This window comes from Vigna umbellata, chromosome 4 (assembly GCF_029865625.1).
Source record: "Vigna umbellata cultivar VRB3 chromosome 4, Vumbellata_1.0, whole genome shotgun sequence".
Taxonomy (NCBI): domain Eukaryota; kingdom Viridiplantae; phylum Streptophyta; class Magnoliopsida; order Fabales; family Fabaceae; genus Vigna; species Vigna umbellata.
In genome coordinates, this window is record NC_142168.1 from 40,620,548 (window position 1) to 40,637,688 (window position 17,141).

A 17,141-nucleotide genomic window follows, 5' to 3' on the forward strand; every position below is an offset into this window, starting at 1 on the left:
TTTTCTATCCAGCTCTAGAATCGCATATGCGTTGCTTCCGACTCAAGGAACAATAAATACACTTACGAAACACCGAAAAGAGATCAAGGAGAGTCCTTAAGATCTCTCATCAACAATGAACTCAAAGAAAAGATCAGATTACATAAGCGGTGGAAATCTTCATTCATGGACTCAAATAAAGAACGAAGTGCAAAAAAAAGCCGAAACTTACTTGTTCTATTGCACAAACTGATGACATAGGAATGTAGACCTTGTTACCGTGATCGTTTAGGCATCTCCTAATCGTCAAAGAGATAACTCAGAAGTTAAAACTCTTAAAAAGAAAGTAAAAAACTCTAGAAAAGTAGTTTTTAAAAAGATAGTAGATTTTAAAATAATAAATTTTATTTATAACAAAATTATTTTTAAATAAACTACCACAACTTCTTCTAAAATGAAAGTTTTACCAACAATACTATTATACTGTTATGGATAAAATATGTGTTAAATATACCGATTAATGTTTTACCTAGTTAAAAAAAATTAAGTAAAATTCTGTTATTAAAATATATTAAAAAAAATTGTTATTGAATTTTTATAGGCATTTAAATTGTATTACTGTAATATAAATGCTCAAGAAAATCAAAATTTCAAAAACAAGAAAATGGAATTAACGAGCCTGTAAGGAACTAAACCACTACAATTCCTAATTCCCAAATCAACCACCGCAGATCGGAAAAAATGGATGGTGAGTGAAGAAATTGGAAGAGAGAGAAAAAGAGAAAGAGAAACAGAGAGAAAGAAAGAGTAAACTTGTAAGACATGGCTGGGTTACTGGCATGGGCGGTGGGAGGTGGCGCAGGAAAGGAAGCGGAGGACGATTCCATCATCCCAATCCTCTTTTCCGAAGATCAGCAAAGGTATGTAATCGAATTGGATCAGAAGGCGGCTTCTCTCCGCCGTTTGATCCATGATCTACGGCTGAGATTGCCTCCCCAAGACATCTCCCAGAGCCTCCCTCACCTTCACGCCCACTCCCTCGCCTCCAACGCCGCCCTCGCCCTCCAATTGAACTCCCACTCCGCCACGCGCCAACAGGTCCTTAACCACTAACTCTTAATTACATTTTCACTCTCTCATCCAAATTCCCTAACAGTTGCAAATACTATTGTGTTATTATGCTAGAGAAGAATTCTAGCAGTATCTCTCCATGCCGACAGTGCTTGGTTTGGGATAACTGCAAAAATTTTATTAATTCAATATTGGATTGTTATTATTATTACATGTACAATTGATTATGTTGTTGTAATAGGTTGTATTCAGAATCAATTTTTGTTGCGACGTGTTAATTAATTTCATTTGGAAACCAAATGTAAATCTGTTTTTATATTGGAGAAAGAGTATATATATGAAGCTGAAAGGGAAAAGGAAATAATTATAGAAAAAAACTTATCTTTTCAGAAAAAAGAAAGTTTTTTACACACTTAGACTATTTTCCTAAATATAAAGACTTCTTTTTTTATCCATAAAATAGCTTAAATTGGCAAAAATAATATTTTCCAGGCATGCTCTCAATAAGTGAGAAATGAAATCTAGTAAAAATATTATTTTTCAATAAAATTCACCTGATAGTAAAGAGAGTGTTGTTGGCATTCTTCCGTGTTAGGGATTAATCCAGCTGAGCCTATAGCACAATCTTTGACTGGAATTAAAAAATATAGGTTAGGTCTGGGTTACACTTTGTGTTTATTGAACAGAATTGATTTCCAAAGTTATACAATTTGGAAGAGTTGTATTTCAACTACACCTGTTGAATCTCGAGTTTTCTTCCATTCACAATTGGTTCCCTCCGTCCTTATCCTCTCTAATTGTAAGTCGTTGACTTGCCCAGAATGAAAAGACAATATGTTCATTACCTTGTAAGAGCAAGAAGAAATGTTAGGAATACTCTTTGACATACTCTTTTGAACATGCTGTCTCTTACGGAAAATATATAATTCTTTGGGGTCCTGGTCTTAGTTAATGAATATTTTCCCTGATTCTGCAGTTAGCAATAAATATAATCCAATGTGTTAGAAAGAACATGCTTAAGAGTCTGTTCTTAGCAGTACTCTAAAAACAATAACTTACGCCTTGAATTACAAGCGCAACTATCAAATATTCTGCGTTTTCCTGCTGGTTGTAACACTGTATTTATTCGGTTGCATGTATGCCATGTTGGTGAATTCAGCTAATAATCAGATGAAATCTAGATGAGGGGACTAAATTGTAAAAAGAAGAAAACTTGATGGACTCAGCCGGCAGCTGAAACTTGTGAAAGTGAAAGCACACATTTGCAGTACTTGGGAACTGAAATGATATTAACCTAAAATACTGCTACAGTACAACTAATGATGATGATTTTTATTGCAGGCCCAACTTAGAGAGGTGACATTGAAGGAAGAGAATGCAGCATATGAAAATGCAATATCCGATTTTGAGAATAAAATAAAAGAGAAATTACAAGAGGCTGATTTACTAAGGACAAAGTTGCAGGTTATGATTGTGAATTGATTGTGATTTGTCAGGTTGAGTTTGATTCAATTGATTTTTTATCTATTGTGTTACAGGAGATGGATGAGACTGAGAAGAAACTCAAAGCTGAGCTGGACAATATAAAGCAGCAAGCATCTGATGGTTGGGACGAAATGAAGGCAAAATCTAAAGCTGGATTTGATGCAGATGCAGAAGCATCGAGATCAGCTTTACTAGATGAATTGGAAGAGAAGAAGAAGCAGTTGGTTCGTTAATAACAGACTCTTATGTGCTCACCTTAACATTTTATTTGTTTATAGTGGATAGATAAATACTAAATAAACAATGGTGATCATGCTAATTACTATTCCTATCATTTCAAGGACTATATGATCTATGCTATATATTTTAGGTGTAGCTTAACTACTTACGTTGATACTTTACCAAATTGAGAGTTTTATTTTTCATATGTTGTCCATAGAAAGATGTTATATTATCCATAGTTGGAATAAACTAGGTATTAATCACAATTTGATGTATTTTTTTGGCTCACTATTAATATCAATAGTTGGATCACTAAAAGAAAAAATAAAATTATAAATGATCATATTGTTAACATCAAAGCAGATTTTCTTATGTCACCAAGAGATTAATGAACAAAAACTTGAATTTAGCATACCTCATCAGTGGAAACTACAAAAAAAAAAAATTTACAGTGGAAATTTATCTATACAGATTATCTGATAATGGAATATTCTACAGTGGAAAACTCAAAATTATTATGAAATACAAAAAAAAAAAAAAATCAAATACATCAGAAGTTCTAAGTGGCGGCCCGAACTTCATCGTTGGCAGCGGCCCGAACTTCATCGTTGGTGGCGGCTCTTGGCGGAGGACCATCTCTAGGGGTTTCTTTTAATATAAGAAGAGATGGTCTGCATCTCGACAACTCAATGTTGGCCTTCTCGTATTTCCTTTGTTGAAGGAAAACCTTGCAGCGTTCCAAATGCTGTAAGGCTACATTGAGATGTGCCTCTTCAAGCTTATCCATGGCTTCAAAATTCAAATATGAATTGTTAATAACTTGAGGTATATAAAATGTTGATATCAAGTAAACAAAGAAAACGTAATTATATTTCAGTTAACAGTAAGTTATTTCACATAAAAGTTACTTATTTTTTCTTAGTTTGAAACAAGCTGATCTTAGTTTATTTGATTAAATTTTATGTACCTGCAGCCCAAGAGTGCAACTTGTAAAGGTCAAAGCACCTCAGTTTTGGGTAATTGGAGTTTGATTGTGTGTCCAAGTTCATAATATCTTGCATGAGTGAATAGGCTTTGTTCTTGTACTTTCTCCCCCATGCTGGATCGATCTTTGCAAGCACTGCAATGGCATAAAGAAAGTACCCCAGATGGTACTGGTGATCATTGTAAATCCCAAATCCAAAATCTGCAGAAACATCATCAGATCCTTTATACGTAACAATGCCACCCCATTTGTTATCATGCAAGAATCCATTCACCTTCAAAGTTCCATCCAACCATAACTCAACCGTGTCCTTCAGAAACTTGCTAACTTTTGGAATCACATCATAGAAGAAAACCTCTTCGGCTATCAGAGCCAGCCTTGCAGCCCTAGCAATGTATTTTCCATAATAGTAAGATTCAGTGGTCTCCATTTTTAGGGCCTCAACATCACTCACAAGCGCAGAAACAATTTCCTGTTTGTTTTCTTCTTTGATACCCCTTGAAGAATGCCATGTCACTGAAACTGGATCAGTTTTCAGAATCCATGACTTGCCCAAAACACCAACAAGATCCCCATCTATGCTTGTGTACTTAAAGTCATCAAGAACAGCAACATCAGTGTCTGTAGAAGAGAGAAGCTGAAGATGGAGAGGATGTGCTAGTAGTAGCAATGCACCAGACCCTTTTGTTTCCCATTCATATTCCACACAAAAGGGTTCTTTAATCACAGCATTTCCTGACACAGGGTAAGTGAAACTGCACAGGTCAAGAATGGCCTCGCTTTGTGGATCAGAGTTAGGGAGAAGGGCTATGCGGATTGTGCCAGAGAAGGCCTCAGAAGTGATCTCAGAAGTGGTGTGAGTTAACTTGATTGGCGAGGAAGCATAGAGGAGCCATGTTTGGGCATTGTTAAACTTAATGGTGAACTTGTGAAAGGAAGTGGATTCTGTGGAATCCAAGGAGACAATGGAATGGATGGTGGTGATGGAAAGAGGGGTTGGTTGAGTTACTGAGACTGTCAAATAAGGGCTTCCCCTAACGAGGAAAAAGGTCAGGTTTGAAGAAGGGATTTCTAAAGTGACACTGAGATCACTGAAGGAAGAGATTGTGTGTTTTCCAGATGAACTTTGCTTAGAGGAGATGGTGAGATCAGGGTTGAAGACTTGGTATATGTTAGTAGCAGTGGAAGTGCGAGAAGGGTATGATAGAGAGAGTGAAGAGTTGGAGGATTTGATGAGGTAGGGGTGAATGTATTCAGGTTGGTCACCATTTTTGAGGACAAAGTTTTGGAAGAAAGAGTTTGTGGGAAGTGGAGATGAGACAAGGTTTGAGGAGAAGAAGTTGGAGGGGTCAGGGAGGACAGTGGATTTTGTCTGTGGGAAGATGTAAGGAGTGTTGTGTTGGTTGCTAGCCATTGCTTTTGAAAATGTTGTGTTTGTGATAGGGTTATGTTGATCAATATATATATATATATGAATGGTGTGTGATTGTGTTTTTGGTGGTGATGGTTTTATAATGTTTCGTAACCATTATATACGAATCTTTTGTGCATTTAGAGTTACTCTATCTACAACTTGGTTTGCTATTAAATTGTTAGAAGTAGGAGAGTGGGGTTAGGGTTTTGGGATTTTGGTTATGCTTGTGGGATGGTTGAACTTAGTTTATTGATTTCAACAAAATGTTGATGAGAAGGGTTTGTTTTGGTTTGTTGAGAGATGGGATTAAAGATTGAATGATGGAAGGGTGGGAGTAAAGAGGATTTAATCATTGATGTTTAAGCAAGGGAAGAGGATCTTAGGAGGAAAGAGATGAGAGCATAGTGTCTCTCTTACGTTAATTTCTTAGCCGTTTTGCTTAAGTGCTTCATAACCAATATGTACCAAGTATTTATCAGAAAAATACCTTTTCAGTTTACTTTAATATCTTGTTTAGTTAAAAAGGATTAATATTGAACTATTGACTAATGAAATTTTTATGAGATGTTGAAAACTATTATAAAACATCAAAATATATTAGTAATACTTTCAGTGCAAAACGTTAAAACCATATTGAAAATCATTAAAAAAAACTAATGATTATATATATATATATATATATATATATATATATATATATATATATTATAATTTCTTATCTTGTGAGCAACAAATTTAAAATATTTTTTTACATCCAATATAATTAGTTGATAATCACTTTTAGGAATAATATAGTTATTAGAAAAGGAAACTTTTATATTTGTAAAAGAAAAAATATTAAAGAAGGAATGAGTGAATGTAAAGTAGGTGTAAAAGTTTACTTTTAGGATTAAAATTTTATAATTTCTACCACGCCCGCACACAACCTATTGATTCTATTCTTACTCTTTCTTCATGGGAATTCTTTCTCTTCTCTTTCTTTCATTGTTCCTAAATTAACATGGAAATCCCTTAAACGGATACGAGTATCCGTCTTCTTCCTCCTCTCAACACACGCACACACAGGAAGCTTCTCTGAACACACGCACACACAGAGACAACATAAACCAGAGCAGAGCAGCACATCATCAACCTTAAACACAAATTCCCGACAACACCAACAACATCCCCATCAATGCTTCCATACTTAAAATCTTCAAGAACAGTGACATCATTGTCTTCATTAGACAGAAGCTGAACATGGAGAGGGTGAGCCAAGAGTAGCAAATCCCCTGACCCTTTCTTCTCTCACTTATACTCCACGCAAAAGGGTTCTCTGAATATAGCTTCACCTGACACGGGCACTAGTACAATTATTACTTTTAAACTCATATAATATGTCTCATTTTATACTAACCCGCTGCCTATAACAACCTAATGGCAGATTGGTAAATAAGGTAACTTTATAGGCTTCGGTTTCATGCAAAACCGAAGCATAAATCAACTATTACCTCGGCTGCACTTAAAATCGGTGCCTAATCTAAGATAATATTACTCGGTTTAGAGAAGAACCGAAGCACAAAGCCGAGCTGACATCTGCAACTCACTGAACGCAGCTGACAACTTTTTTGAAAAGTGGATGCGTCTTCGGTTTCTAGCAGAACCGAGGCATAAAGCCTCTGCTACCCCTGCAACTCACTGAGGCACAAACTCACTGTATCGCTTTTTCTGTGCAACCATTTCTTCTCGATTGAGCTTCTGCTTCTTCTTCTTTCTCGTTTAAAATATATAAGTTTCTTCTTCCTTGGTTCTTCAGTGCCTCCACCATCGTCGCCGCCACGAGCTGGCACCACCATTGTCTCCTTCGCGAGCTGCCTCCACCATATTAAAATAATTTTCCTCCTTCGTTCAAGAAAATATAGAAGACGCAAGCCCTAAATCAAATTTTAATCAAATTTTGGATGTGTTCAGCCTTTCTTCTTGCCTCAGCAGAGAGTTAGAGGCATTCAGAACCTGTGAATGAAAAGCACCAACATTTCTCTTCAGCCTTCAACTTCCCCGGGAATGGTGAGCAGATCCTCTCTCTTGTTCAACATTGTTTTCTTCAATTTTTTCTTTTCTTGCAACACTCCTCATTAATTTGACCCATGTAGTTTTGAAACTAATTAGAAACTTTGGGACTCCTGTTTTCCCTTTTATATTCAAATTGGCCTCATGATTATCTGTTTTAGGTCATAAATTTGTAATTGTTTGAAAATGCATTAAAGAAGAGTATGGGTAGAATGGACTGTCATTGAAATGATCTATTGATGTTGTTGTCTCAGTAGTGAATTTGTGTTTTGTAATGTATTTTTTCCCACGCTCCTTTGCTCTCTTATCACTGCTCATTGTATCGCTTGTTCCCCACCTCCATGAGGTGCCTGAATGCAACAATGAAAAATTTATATGGACTTATGAAATATTGTTATATGGAGGGGGAAAATTTAATTTATAGGTATTGTTGGTGAGAAGAGTTCTGTTCAACAAATTTACCATACATGTCTATCTGTAATTAGATGATAGTGTTAAGGTTCTTTACACGGTTACTCTGTTGCATATGATTGATATAGGGAAACAAAATTATGTTTGCAGAAACCATAGAACAGTGACCAGAGAGTTCGGATTTAAATCCTGAAAACATATGCATCTTCCAACTATATAGGATTATCCATCCTTTGACCACTCATAAAAGGTGTTCTATTCTTGGAAGAAAATTTAGCAAGAACATTCAAGTTATTCTTTCTCTACATGCTAATTTATGTCATATTCAATTACTCTTGATGTTGAAACCCTGCTTCTGCTTTGCTTTCGGCAAAAGTAAACCTCCTGCTGATCTCATCCTATCAGTTCATTACTAATCCTTATGCTTTTCTTCTCCAAGATCAGAATTTTGATCTTGTGTTTTTCATTTTGTTTTTCTAAACTTATACTGTTCCATGATTCATCAGGGAAAGTGCAACTGCAGATAAGGTGAAAGAAGCACACAGAAGAGTAATGGTTGCAAACCATCCTGATGCGGGTGGAAGTCATTACCTTGCTTCCAAAATAAATGAAGCAAAAGATGTTATGCTAGGGAAGGGAAAAGGAAGTGGATCTGCATTTTAACACAAGATGTTATGAATTCGTTTAGTTTATAAACATTCCCGTGATTTTGGTTCCTTATATATATATTGATTCTATTCTTACTCTTTCTTCATGGGAATTCTTTCTCTTCTCTTTCTTTCATGGTTCCTAAATTAACATGGAAATCCCTTAAACGGATACGAGTATCCGTCTTCTTCCTCCTCTCAACACACGCACACACAGGAAGCACACACAGGAAGCTTCTCTGAACACACGCACACACAGAGACAACATAAACCAGAGCAGAGCAGCACATCATCAACCTTAAACACAATATATTACATACATTTATAAACATATCATGCGAATGAAAAGCAAGAAACGAAACCAAGAAACAAGAACTACCTCTCGTAGACCCAAGCACCAACCACCGCCGCACTGCCGCACACCCCGCCGCACACAACACCTCACACACTGCCGCACTGCCACAAACGGGTGGGAATGTGGAAAGAGAGGAACTGAGATTGGGAGAGTTGGGGTGGGATGCGCGAATGAAAGAAACAAATACGGGTGGGAATGTGGAAAGAGAGGAACTGAGATTGGGAGAGTTGGGGTGGGATGCGCGAATGAAAGAAACAATTATTTATTTATAAAAATATCTCAAAAATAGATATTTATTTAATAATTAAAATTATCAATAGTTCTTGTAATATTATTCGTATCTTTTATTATATATTAATTGTGAAGTTGAGTTTTTCATAAACATGTTAAGGGATTCAATGTTTAATGGTGTAGAAAATACTGTTCGGTTCAACTCACGAAAGTATAACTAAATTGTTTAAAAATAATGGAGTAATTGTATATGTTATTTTTAGAAATTGGATAATTGACTTAAAATTTCTCGTTCAAGAATAAGTTATATATGGAGTCCTAACTATTTCTAAATTGAAATCGTTGTGAGTGATGACTTTTCTATAAAATTCAAAAAAAGTGAAGTTGTCGTGAGTCTTATGGACTTCTTTGTAAATTTTTTGAATCAAAGTCATTAGGAATGGTAATGACTTTAAATTTATATTTTAATTGAACTAAAGTTATTTTCACTCATGACAACTTAAGTTGTGCATAATTTTTTAAACTAAAGTCATGGTCAATGATAAGACGTGCAAATACGCAATCAATGAGATGCATAGATAGATTAGAAAGCTTGGTAGAGTGTGGGAATGTCTTGCCGACCTCACAACGCTACTTTAGTGTCGTGTCGAGTTATCCCTGATACTCAACCTTCTTGTTGAATTCTTCATGCTAGTCAATCTTCTTGTCGAGTTCCCTCCTTACTTATGTTCGACATCTCATCTGAGTGGGCTATCTACACATCTTATCACTGACCATGACTTTCCTTCGAAAAAATGTGCATAATTGAAGTCTTCATGAGTGAGGATGACTTTAGTTCAATTGAAATATAAATTTAAAGTCGTTATCACTCCTAATGACTTTGATTCAAAAAAGTTACAAAGAAATTACTAAACTCATGACGACTTCACGTTTTCTTTTCTAAATTTTATAAAAAAGTCATCCTCACTCATTCTTGGAGGTGTAAGAAGAAAATTTGTACATTTTTTTCTTATTATTTTCCTAGAAAAGTAAACATTTCGAAAAACCACACTCGTTTGCATATTTAATTAAAGATATTACCTTCAAACGAACACTATAAGATGGTAATATCTTTCCCACGCATAATTTCACTTTTGATTTGTCTTCCCGTTATGATTTTGATTGCGACATCTAGTATTGATACTTTTTTCTGAGTTTTTGCTTCAACTTGTCCATCAAAATACATGATAGCTTGGGAAGAAGTTATCTTGTCTTCTCCTCTGTGTTGTTGTCCCTTGATAAAGGTTGCAACTTTTCCTTTGATAAGGTCAAAGCTTCCAAATTCCCTAATGTAGCGAGGATTTAGGTTTCTAACCTATTGACCTCCATTTGCTCCAAAATTAAAGGCTCTAGATTAATAGACTTTAGAGGAATGACTAGTTTCACCATGTTGGTATTGGACCAGGACATATTCAGTGAATGGTGAAGTTTATAAGAAGCTCACATGTTAGGTCAAGGTGGTAAGAGAGACTTACTCATGCTATCCTAGTAGAAAGTGAATTAGAGTAGCTTTGCATGAAAATTAGATATTAAAATTTGGATCAATATATTTTTCATCCTTGAATTATTTCAAGTATTGAGTTTCATCCTAAACTAAACTATATACTTATTTCATCCTAATGTAGGTCAAGTAAAATATTATCATGTTGATTAAAGTGTTTTATATAAAAAACAGAGTTCCACAATATATTATAATATAACCTTCAGTAGTTGTGTGTGGTTTGTGTGTTTTTAAACGTGGGTTATCTTTTTAATTTTTAGGTGTGTTTGTATTATGGTATGGATTTGGAGTGAAAAATGAAACACGGGGAGGGAAAGAGTGGTGAGATTATTTGAACTAAGGAAAATATAGTTGAAAGTGAAAAGAAAAGAAAGTTTACGAAACTTTGTGTATGATTTAATTGATAATTTAAAAAAAATTATAAAGTGACAAAATTTCTCTCATCATTATAAATTATTTTAATTAAATTTAAATTATAATTTTATCATTATTTTACAAAATTAATTTATTATTATTATAAAATATTTAATTTTTTATTTTATAATTTTTTATTACTTTTATTCTAGTATTAATATATCTAATATTATTATTATCATTTTATAAATTTATTATTATTTTTATATGGATTTTATAATGTTTACTAATATTATTATTATTTTATAATTTTTGCTATAAATAATGTATTATCATAAATAGATCTATTATTATTTTATAAAGTTATTATTATTATTAGTTTAAATTTTATTGTTATTATTTATATTTTTTTATTGTATTATATTAAATAATTAATTATATTACTTATACTTTAAACAACGTGACACAATTTTTATAGGTAAACATGAGTGTCCACCTCTCTTGTAGGTCCCATGGAGATAGAAAAGTGAAAAGTTAATATTTTGGTAACTTCATCGTTACTTTACTTAAGAAATTAGGGAATGTTTGATAACGATGAATTTGGGAGGATGGATTAATGAAGAAATAAAGATAAGAGTAAGATTGTTTGAATTAAGGAAAAAATAATAAAAAAAAAATTGAGGTAAAAATTTACGAAAGATAATGAATGATAAGGTGGGTTTTATAGGTTAAGAAAATATTTTAATTGATAAAAATGAAAGATTATTATTTTGATATTGGTCATTGTATTAAAATTTGTATTTACAAAGTCAAATAGGTATGTAATAAAGATACTTCAACTTCAATCTTTTTTTCAACAATTATTTTTTCTTTTTCTCGACTCGTCTTCTACAAGTAAATGTGTGTTGTGCTTGCAAAAGATTCACCAATCCTTAAGTAAGTTGTTAGAATCAGATAATAGTCAAAATTGTAATTAATGTTAAAAGTAAATCCAAACTTCGATTATTATTATATATAACATAATTCAATAGTAAAAAAAATGGATTCTATGAAGACCACAGGTAAAAGAAGACTTGTCATAATAAGTTAAGTCGTGACATTTGCGTAAACATATTTTATTACTGATAAAAGGAGACCTATCATAATAGGTGAAAAAGTAAAATTTATTATAACAGATGAAATTCACCTTTCATAGTAAATTAGGCTTAGTAGAAAATTTGAAATTATACTAAAAACTTATTATGACTAATTTAGGAAGACTCGTCATAGTAAGTCTTCATCATGGTTGTTAGTTCACCACTTTTGCCTAAATTCTAATTTCACTCTTGTTTCATTCATCATCCTTATTTTTGTTCACGAATACTCTCGCAAGTATAGTTGCCTCCACCATGGACATAATTGCCTCCACATGTCGCAATGTTGTTGCCTCTCCACGTCATCCTCTCCCACACCCTTCTCCAACCCAACCTTTTTTCTCTACACAAACAAACTTATTATTCTCTCTATCTCTCTCCCAACCGACCAATCCATAATACATTCACACAACAAATGCAACTCTGTGAGTTATTTTGTTTTTCTGAACATAATCCTTCTAACCCGACTGTTTTTGTGCTTAAATTTTCCTTCTTCTTCACTCTACCAACTCAATTTGATGAGCTTCTCTTTATGAATGAATTGAGTTTTCTCTCTTTTTGACTTTGCGTCTTTCTTTTGATTTCCTAAGTCTGAGGTGAGGTTGGTTTTTGTTATCTAGAAAGTTTGAGTATTTAGGGGTTTTCATTGCACTTTACTATCTTGGGTTGTTAGGACTTTTTGGACAATCATGCTATCGGCATTGTCTGATTCGTTGGCAACGATTACAGCCACCTCAGATGTTGTTTTGAAGCCATTGACATTGGAGAATCAGTGATGGTATACCTCCTAGCCATGGTCAAACACTTTCAAGAAGAGTTGCAGGCATCTATGGAAGATGGATCTAGACTCTCTCTCTTGGGCCATTTTGAACCACCATAGAGCTTTTAGAGTAGGAATAACTTTAGGCCTTATATTTTGGCAAAGTATACTAGAATTTATTTGGTTTTTGTATTATGGGTCAAGTAATGTAGGTTTTATTTCGAACCATGTATTTTAGGCCAAGTAGTTTAGGGTTTTTAGACAACTTGAGTCAACAAAGGCTAAGGTCCAATGTTAACCAAAGTGGGATGTCCAAGAGCTAGGTTGTCAAAAGGGTCAAAGTTTTCAACCTAGCTTGGTGAGCTTGGTGAGCAAGGGAGTGAGTCATCCAACCTTTGTAAGAGTGATTATGTGTCATGCTTACATTGGAGAGGATTTTCCATAATTAGTAGTGGTCATATGTCCTCCTCCTAATGGAGAAGATTTTTTCCACATTTTCTCCTCCTTATGAAGAATATTTTTCACATTATTCTCCAAGCTAGCTAAGTTTTAGTTTTTAGGTTTTGTTACTACAAATTGAAGACATTCTTGACCTATAAATAGAGGTGTCTACCCATCTTGTATTTATCTTGGATTTTGAGTAAAGTTATGATGTCATTTTTGTTTCATAACACCAAAGGCTATCTTATATGGTTTGTTTTAGCCACATTCCTCTAAAATTGGTCTAATCTCTTTAAAAACATCATCAAACACCACCCATCACCCTCCAAACACAAAGACCGTGAGCCTTCTTCCCCCGCATCCCACTAAATTTTGCACCCTTTGAACCATTTCATCATCACTGTAGTTTCTCTTGTAGCTTTGGCCCAATCAATCTAATTAAGGAAATTGCTATCAATAAAGGATTTTGGAATCTTAGAGGGCTGTAGTGGCAGATAGATCTTGCCGTGTTGTCGTGTTCAACTTCGACTTCAATTGATGATTTTAGTCTTCATCTGAGCGACGACCAATTGTTGAAGAAGGTAAACCGCACCTTTTTAGTTTTATTTTTCGGTGTTGAATTTTTATGATAATGTATTTGTGTGTGACGTGTGTTTGTGGAGATAAATTCATGGAAATAATATGAAAATGTTACAATGCAAGAGACTTTGAAGAGTATGCTTTGCCCATCTTGTGGGGGACCACCGTGTCTTGAAGGAGATCGTGAACAAACTATCCATAATATGAAACTTGAAAATATCCACCTAAAGGAAGAGGTTAGTGAAGTCGTCTATTGATTCATTTTATATTTGATGTGATATTTTGATTACTAATATTTTAAATTCTAATTGACACACACATATATATATATATATATATATATATTTTTTTTTTTTTTCATTTATTTATATATTTATTTATGTGAATTGGTTTTCAGCATGAGAAGGTGTCTCGTCTTCTTTCGAGGTACTTGGAGAGCCAGATGCTACCACCTGATCAGTTCCAACAGGGTTTTTTTCCCATCATAGGATCAAGTTCAACTGCTGCAGCACTTGGAAATCCACTGAACCAAGTGATTGGTGGAAGTTGAAGTCATGATCCAAATCTTGCTTTGCATATGATGGATGGTGGCCATAACTTATTTGCAAATGAAGGCATAGGAAAAAACCTTATGGCTAAGGTTGCTGCTACGGCAATGGATGAGCTAGTTAGGCCTCTTCGGATTAATGAGCCCTTTTGGATTAAGTCTTCATCTCAAGATGGCAAGCTCTGTCTACTGCTTGAAAACTATCAAAAAATGTTCCCAAGGACCAAACATTTCAAAGGGCCTCGTGAATTTCAATTCCTTCGTTTCTGTCAACAAATTGAAGAAGGCCTGGTGATAGCAGATGTATCATTTGATTCCTTCCAGCAAAAACCCTCTATTTTTCAGTCTTGGAAACATCCCTCTGGATGCTTGATCCAGGAACTGCCTAATGGGTGCTCCATGGTTAGTAATTTACATATTAGTGAAGTACTTTAGTAGATCTTCAATTATAAGATTGAAATACTCTACATGTTATTGAGAAAGACGTTTAAATATAAAAGCAAATTTTAGAGGCCATTCTAGAAAGGATTGATTTATATACCTTGTTAAGATGAAGGCTTAACTGAGATAATATAAAAGCTGTATTTTTCTTCTAACTCCAAATAAATATTTCTAGCTAATATTCCTTTATTTTATGTATGCTTTATCATTTTGTGATCCCTGTAAAATTTTTCCTTCCAATTTCCAACCTTGCATAATTGATAGTAGAGCCATCAAAATGAGTTTTACTACACTAGCCAAAAGAATGTGATGAGATGTTTTAACGGCTATTTATATCATGTTTAAATACTAAAATAATACTTAAAGATCTTTGGGCTATTGCCATTGGGGTTTAGTTTATAACTTCTGTTTCATAAATTCTTTACTGGAAGTGCTTAATTGCTTTTACATTGCCTGCTGCCCCAAACTGTAAAGAATTTGATAACAGATTTTTCTATGAACATATTTCCAAACACAAATCAATTCTTTTAAAATCAGTCTCTTCAAAATCAAGTCTATCCTAATCCAAAACAAAAGAGACTATAAATTGTTCAGAAACCTAATACCTAAATGTGAAAATGCAAATTCCATCAATATGGTTTCCTTGCTTCTGAATAACTCATTTTATTTTAGTTTTATTTGCTATGAAAATATTTTGATAACTTGTAAAAATATTTTAAGTTATAATACTTTACATATCTTGGAAGTATTTGTAACTTTTGAAAAAATTGTACGTTTATGTATATGCAACATAATGTTTTAAAGATTGTTAGACAATGTAATATATGAATTGATTTGTTGGTAAAAATATGACAAATTTCTAAATATTTATCATAATTGGTTCACATGATAGATGATAAAAAAATATTTAATAGTAAGTTGTATTTACTATGACAAATAATTCGAAAATATGTCAAGTGAGTTGGACTTATTATGAGAGGTTTGACTCTTGTAACTATGATGTCAGAACATCTGTCATAAAAAGTCCATTTTACTTATCATAAAAAGTCATCTGCATTATGATTTAATACTTGACCCTTTGTCTAAACGGGCATGGGTATGAGCCTTATGATCTAATAACCCATTTATTTAAGGTGATGGTAGCCAATTTTGGCTAAGTTATAATGTACGTGGTTCACCATTATCTTTGGCAGGTGGTACACAGTAATGGTAGGAAGCGTGCAACTCCTAACAAATGTCAGTTAGGTACCGGTAGGCGACAATAAGTTCTAAGGGGTAAGAACATGGCCCTCGACAAGAGACACACACTCATCAGCAAGCAACACTTAATCTTTGGAACAGATCACAAGTCTTTCAATAGTTAGTTTTCATGCTTCGACAAATAGATATTAACCTTTGGTGAGCAATTCTCAATCTTCAGTATGTACTTATTAATTAGTAGGTAATACTTAGTCGTCGACAAGTGACACTTAATATTTAATAAGTACATTTAACACTTGGTTAATACAATAAGTTGTCTTAAGAGATGATAAGGTCGAATGTTTTCAATCATATACAAATACAAAATTAAATTATTAGTATTATTAATATTATTAATATTATTATTATTATCAATGTTTTTTTATTATTAATATTATTATCAAGTTATTATTATTATTAATAAAATAATAAACCGGAACACTTATACAAAAATCGAATTGATATTAGAAAGAGAAGTAAAAACTTATTTTGTTCAATAATTCAATTGGATAAAAAGGTAGATTTCAACCTTAAGAGTTCTACAATATTTTCTAATCGATATTTAAACAAATGGATAAAAAGTTAAATATTTAAGAGAAAAAATAGAGGTGAAGAGGTTCTTTCTATAAAAAACAATGTCTTTTGTAAAAATAAACTCTATTTAACTAATTTATATTTATATTAAAACTTTTAATAATAAAATAATCAAATATATTTTACAAAAGTTCTATTTCATTAAAAGAATTTTTAAGATCTTACACGTTAATGCCGTTTGCTAAAAGAATGTTTTACAGATTTTAATATTTAAAATATCAAAGCGATATATATATATATATATATATATATATATATATATATATATATATATATATATATATATATATATATATATATATATATATATATATATATATATATATATATATATATATATATATATAAATTTAAAGATGAAACACAATTTTTAAGAGTAATTCAAAAAAAAATTGCAAATTTAACTGTTATGGTTGATGTAATTATTTTATTAGTCAAGATCCAATAATAATTATTAAATATGTAAATATAAATATAAATAAATTTTTACTTCTAAAAATAAGGTTTAATACCCAATTTTGTCCCCACTTTGGTTCGGAAATCTCAAGTTAGTCCCTTTATAAAAATGTGAGTGCAATGGATCCTTACTTGTAATTATTTGAGTCTAATGAGTCCCTTCCGTTAAATAGAAGGAAACGGAGTTAGTGGGCTGATGATGTGGCAG

General features: G+C 33.0%; 2 protein-coding genes and 1 long non-coding RNA gene across 3 annotated transcripts; 2 read left to right on the forward strand and 1 right to left on the reverse strand.

Annotated features, from left to right (window-relative positions):
* The first annotated feature begins 623 nt into the window (after positions 1 to 623).
* On the forward strand, positions 624 to 2,960 carry LOC148200189 (uncharacterized). Its single transcript, XM_088113211.1, has 3 exons — positions 624 to 1,077; positions 2,392 to 2,514; positions 2,589 to 2,960. Exons 1-3 carry the CDS (start codon positions 802 to 804, stop codon positions 2,766 to 2,768), a joined length of 579 nt encoding a protein of 192 aa, XP_087969337.1. The 5' UTR covers positions 624 to 801; the 3' UTR covers positions 2,769 to 2,960.
* A 182-nt stretch (positions 2,961 to 3,142) lies between these two features.
* LOC148200190 (glucan endo-1,3-beta-D-glucosidase-like) lies at positions 3,143 to 5,771 on the reverse strand. The gene is made up of 2 exons (XM_088113210.1): positions 3,725 to 5,771; positions 3,143 to 3,546 (listed from the first exon to the last, which is right to left on the reverse strand). Exons 1-2 carry the CDS (start codon positions 5,154 to 5,156, stop codon positions 3,317 to 3,319), a joined length of 1,662 nt encoding a protein of 553 aa, XP_087969336.1. The 5' UTR covers positions 5,157 to 5,771; the 3' UTR covers positions 3,143 to 3,316.
* Positions 5,772 to 7,067: 1,296 nt separating this feature from the next.
* On the forward strand, positions 7,068 to 8,365 carry LOC148200191 (uncharacterized). Its single transcript, XR_015785953.1, has 2 exons — positions 7,068 to 7,202; positions 8,123 to 8,365. It is a non-coding gene; the product is annotated as an uncharacterized LOC148200191 (long non-coding RNA).
* Positions 8,366 to 17,141: the final 8,776 nt, after the last annotated feature.

Bases quoted from the DNA above. Each gene is read 5' to 3' on its own strand.
- LOC148200189 (XM_088113211.1), top strand. From the start codon at position 802: ATGGCTGGGTTACTGGCATGGGCGGTGGGAGGTGGCGCAGGAAAGGAA. The intron at 1,078-2,391 runs GTCCTTAACCAC...TTTTTATTGCAG, and splicing joins ACTCCGCCACGCGCCAACAG to GCCCAACTTAGAGAGGTGAC. The intron at 2,515-2,588 runs GTTATGATTGTG...ATTGTGTTACAG, and splicing joins TACTAAGGACAAAGTTGCAG to GAGATGGATGAGACTGAGAA.
- LOC148200190 (XM_088113210.1), bottom strand. From the start codon at position 5,156: ATGGCTAGCAACCAACACAACACTCCTTACATCTTCCCACAGACAAAA. The intron at 3,547-3,724 runs GTACATAAAATT...TGAATTTTGAAG, and splicing joins GTTGCACTCTTGGGCTGCAG to CCATGGATAAGCTTGAAGAG.